The sequence below is a fragment of the Cryptomeria japonica genome, chromosome 7 (assembly GCF_030272615.1).
Source record: "Cryptomeria japonica chromosome 7, Sugi_1.0, whole genome shotgun sequence".
NCBI classification, from domain to species: Eukaryota; Viridiplantae; Streptophyta; class Pinopsida; order Cupressales; family Cupressaceae; genus Cryptomeria; species Cryptomeria japonica.
In genome coordinates this window covers 38,857,750-38,863,203 of record NC_081411.1, presented here as the reverse complement: position 1 = coordinate 38,863,203, position 5,454 = coordinate 38,857,750, and the positions used below count along the sequence as shown (strand labels likewise).

The 5,454-nt window shown below is 37.3% G+C and overlaps 1 protein-coding gene across 1 annotated transcript; it reads right to left on the bottom strand.

Annotated features, from left to right (window-relative positions):
- Positions 1 to 1,759: 1,759 nt before the first annotated feature.
- LOC131056274 (borneol dehydrogenase, mitochondrial-like) lies at positions 1,760 to 2,840 on the bottom strand. Its single transcript, XM_057990623.2, has 2 exons — positions 2,803 to 2,840; positions 1,760 to 2,546 (listed from the first exon to the last, which is right to left on the bottom strand). Exons 1-2 carry the CDS (start codon positions 2,838 to 2,840, stop codon positions 1,760 to 1,762), a joined length of 825 nt encoding a protein of 274 aa, XP_057846606.1.
- Between the last annotated feature and the right edge of the window lie 2,614 nt (positions 2,841 to 5,454).

Here is a 5,454-nt window from a genome sequence, read left to right as displayed (position 1 = left end):
ATGTCCGCCTTTTTCTATGTCCTCACGAAACAACAAATTAGACTATCATGTCGTGTTATGCACCTTCCCTGATTTGTGGACTGCGTGTACGCCTTTTTCTATGGCCTCGTGAAACGACGAATTCGACAAAAATGGTGTGTTATGTGCCTTCGCAGATTTGCGGATGGCCTGGCTTCAAAATGGACTAATCAATGGTTGCGTCTATTATGGCTTCAAAACAGACCAGGAGTATCTATTATGGTGCATAATGCAAAAAGAAAAAACCTACGGTTCAAAAGGGTTGACCCACTACCATGGCTTGTTAATTGAGAGTCACGACGTAAGGATTTTTGGAGCCAACATACATGCGTTTCGCGCAGTCTCTAACTTTAATGCGACGATATGCCTCTATTCTGGCTCCAAAATAGGCAAATTTTCCACATAGGCTGAAGCTATTCAGACTACATATAGAGGCAAACAAGAAATGCAAACAAGCATTGCAAACCCCGATCATTAATAACAAAATCCAAATAGAAATAGGAAAAATACGAGCTATAGAGGTGGATTTCAACATACGTCCCGCCCACCACAACACAGAAAGCTACAGTCCTAAAAATCCGCCCTCAACAATGAGCCTTCAACAATCAAGCCTTCAACAATTTGACGCCCTTCAACAATGAGCCCTCAACAATCAAGCCTTCAAGAATCGGACACCCTTCGACAATGAGTGAGAATATATGCAGACTGCTTCAAAAACAACCCTTCAACATTGAGCCAAAATAGATGCACTCTACCCTTCAACAATAATGTTTTCATCGCACATTAGTCTTCTTTTTTCCACGTTAGGCAGAAAATGACACCACGTTTTCTAACGAAGGTACCTTTTTTGAAAGTGGCATCCACTTTTTCTCGCCGGCATGCCATCCGAATGCGGTTTCTTAAATTGCCAATGGTTTTTTATTTATTTTATGGCTTTTTTTTTAAGCCCCCACCCTCTTTTTCTTGTCGGTATGCCGTCTGATGGTGGTTTTTTCAGTTGCCGATGGTTGTTTTTTTTTTCTGGCTTTTAATGTACATGTTATGCACAAAATACTGCCGCTAACCACTAAGTGAGCCACAACCGTCCTCCGGCATGTCCACGTAATTTCATGTGGGGCCCGATGATTAAAATCGGCGAGTCCACGACAACTCCATGTCACATACTGTGGGTCCGGCCACTGCGGCAAATTGACGTGGTGTCCATTTCTCAGACATGTATGTCAATGCATGTCAGTCCAACAATTCATTTTTGAAACCAGAATAGACGCGTCCCACGATAGGTGCGTCCAATGTAAACGGGCAACCAGGTTCAATATTAAACATTATATGGAGCGTAGGACTGGGAAACAGCCGTCCTATTCATTTATAGCTCAGTGCGTTAAGCCCGGCGAGCTGACCTCCCCGAACACGTTTTTAGGAAAATTCAGCTGACACATTTGGAGTCTATTTGCCTCGTTCTTTGTTCGCTAATGACCATAAAATAAGTGCGTTAAGCCCGGCGAGCTGACCTCCCCGAACACGTTTTTAAGAAAATTCAGCTGACACATTTGGAGTCTATTTGCCTCGTTCTTTGTTCGCTAATGACCCAAAAAAAAAAACCTTTGTTTGATTTTATATATTATGTTCTAGGGAACTTTGAATACACATATATCTCTGGCTTTGCAGTTACAGAACAAGAAGTTTATTATAGCTTCTAAATCACAACTACCCAAGTTTAAAAGTGAAAAAAGTACAATGTTATCTAATACAATCCCCAGCTGTTATTTACAACTGTTATTGCCCCATCCACCACCATATTGTGACCACTCACATATTTGGATTCATCACTGGCCAGATATAGCGCAGCCTCTGCAATATCCTCTGCTTTAAGAAAGACTTCCTTTAACGGGGTTATGGCCTCAGCCGTGGCCTCCAGCTGGGCTCTAGCCTCTGGTGAAGGTGTCACTTCCAGATAATTCATTACCAGATCTGTGGCAACTGCAGCAGGAGAAACACAATTCACTCGTATACAACATTTCCCCAGCTCGGCTGCACCGTTCTTAGTCAGCCCAATGATGGCATGTTTGGAGGCTGTGTAGGAGTAAGGAGTAGCTCCTCCTACTATTCCCGCAATACTAACCGTAGAGACAATGCTGCCCTTTCTATTGGGGATCATAACACGGGCTGCCTGCTCAATGCCATGCATTACTCCTTTTACATTGATGTTCATCACCCGCTCGAATTCCTGCATATCATAATCTACGACGCTCCCTTTCTGGATGTCGGTGACTCCTGCATTATTGTACATTATATCAAGCTTTCCGTGCTTTTCCATGGCCAAATCTACGGCTGCTTTTACATCTTTCTCTTTGGTCACATCACAGTGGATATATGTTGCCCAGGGAGAAAGGGATTCCGCCAATTTGACACCAGCGTCGTCTGCAATGTCTGCAATAATGACTTTGGCTCCATGATTTGCAAATAGCCGAACGGCGGCCTCTCCAATGCCCATCGATCCGCCTGTGATTATCGCAACCTTCCCTTCCAGTCTGCATATGACAAATACATTTTTGTTAAAAATATACCTCAGAAAAATTAGTTCATGAGAGTTCCCAATCTCTGGTTTTTTACGTGCCTATGTAAGAATGGAAATTTGGCATTCACAGACAAACACAGATGTTTATGAGTGTAAAATCAGCATATAAGTTGACGTAAAATCATTTAACGCACACAGAAGACAATATTTTCTTGTCAAGACATTACAAGCGTGAACAATGTTAAAAAAGCGAAAAAAACGGAAAAAACCTTCTCCAGAGAGCAACTGCAACCTCTGCTGTGGCCATGTTGTGGAGCTAGAAAATACCCTTGAGTATTAGCTTTCCAAGAGCCGGCTTTATAGCGGACATGTACGCTATGGACATGGCTTGAGTCAAGCTTAACAGCATCTAAAATTATCACGAGGTTTTAGATGCTTGGAGGATAGTTACAAATTATTGAAAGCTATACAACTACAATTATATTTTGCAGGATAATAGAGAACACCTTCTCCTTTTGACTTTGCTATTATATATTTATTTAATTTTGTAGGATAATAGACATATTCTCCTTTTCACTTTTGCTATTATATATTTATTTATTTAATTTTGCAGGATAATAGAGATCTGCTCCTTTTGACTTTTGCTATTATATATTTATTTTGGTTCGTATAATTCTGTTTATAATTTTATATGATTGTAAATATTTATCTTTTATCATTTTTATTTTTTTTGGATGATTTTTTATTTACAAAATCATTTTAATACAAAAGTTGAACCTTTTTCTTGGATCTCTAGTAAGGTTATTAAGAACCTTTTAACTTCACAAATAGACCAAGAGCCTATTGAAATCAATTTATTAAAATATATATTAGATTTTTTAATATTTGATTACTTAATATAGAGTAAACTATATTTCTTTGATTATGAAAAATTGAGTAAGGGTGCATTGATTCATCAATAGTCTAGATTTGAATCAATTTCAAATTGTTGTGACCAAATTGTTAAAACTTTAAGGTTTTCCTATTTTTCTAGATTATAAAATTCCATACTTACATAGTTTTAAATCAAATTTTCTAGAAATTATCATTGAGCTATGACTATATCATGTCAATTAGACAAAACAAATCTTGTCCTTGAATTGAACTTGATACAAATTAATATAAATACTTATTAGGCTAAATACACCTAACATTTCAAACCAAATACCTTGGATCTCATAATTAAAACCAAAATCTAGATTATTACATATCATGTTATTTAAGGATGATAAAGCAATTATAATAGTAGGAACAAAAAATTCTTTTACAAATAATACTGTAGATATTTTTCATACTCGCACACTTATGTCACCAATCTTTACGAAAGAGAAAATTGGTTTGACTTGGATTCAAGAAATTTTGACACTTCAACGGACACAACAAATCTTAAATGTCTAAAGATTCCACATTTAATGAAAATGTCAATGAGAGTAGTGATGAAACTATTGAGGAACCCCTTGGTGCTAGATTTATCCTTGTATCAAACCCCTAGTCAAGAATGAATTCAAATATCATTCAGAAGGTTCGAATATTGTGAAGTATTACAGAGATGGTGAAGAAGAGGAATGGATTACCTGTGGAGGCACCAACGAACATGGGATCGATACATCTATTGGCCACAGAGCTGGAGGATTTGATTTGTAGAGTTGACCATCTAGAAATGCCTTAGATTTTCCTAGGGTATAAAAGAAATAGATAATGGATCAAATGCCTCAAGATTGGAATAAAAAGCCAAGTTAGAATCAATAAGAACCTAATGTAGAGGTTTGTTATTGTTGGACTACAATGAATCCAAGAACACTGAGAGGGGAGGTGAATCAGTGTTCCGCCAGTAATATAAGATTTTACCTTATTAGAACATACACATATAAACCTGTAAATGAAGAAACATATAAAATGAAGCAAATAAACCAACCACATGAATGAACACCATAGCACACATAGTTTATATGTGGAAAACCTCAAACACAAAAAACCATAATGGGATTTGCGACCCACAATATCAACTCACTGATCATATGAAAGATATTACATAGTATGGGGGTCTACACATGTAGGAAGGCACATTGCTCAACACAAAAGGAGTCTCATTGACTATAGGCTTTTGCTGAGATAAAAGAATAATGTTGAACTCACAAAATGCATCTGCTATGCCAAAAACAATTTTGGTTATAGCTCTATTCTATACCAGTTCTGTAAACCCTTTTATAGGTATGTCTTTTTCTCAAAGAATTATTTACAAACAATCTACTGATCATTGCCTGATATTACTTTTCCATATAAATGAGATATATACATATCCTTCGCATCACACTTTTCTACTTCCTTGTCCTACACACTCTTCTATATATCTCAATGACCAACTATACTGACTTATATACCCTTTAAAAACAATATGCCTTATGTCGACTTACAATACATTAGAAAAGATATTAAATGTCGGTCCTATACAATAGTTGCAAAATGATTGAATAAAACTTTTCAAATCCCAGACTGATGTCGACTTCATAGAAGTGTTGCATGTCGGTGCCAGTGTCAGTGCCGGTTGTGTCAAATGAATTGTTCATCACTGTAGAAACCTTCAACACATGCTTGCACATGTTTCCTCGCAAAATCCACAAACATTCACAAATGTAGAAGTGATCTTCAAATTTCCTAACCACATACCAGATGCATGAGGACTAAATTTGCACCCAGTACCAACTAGGAGGAGTGTGATCTGGAACACAATCGACACTAGGAATTGCCTTTTCCCTCTTCATACCAGTTTGCAAATGTTTCAACCTATAGTTTTTGATGAATCCAAAATGTTGCAATTCTCGTTTATGCTGGTAGAATGGTTCCACTTTATACACAAGTATAAAATATAGATTCTCCATCCT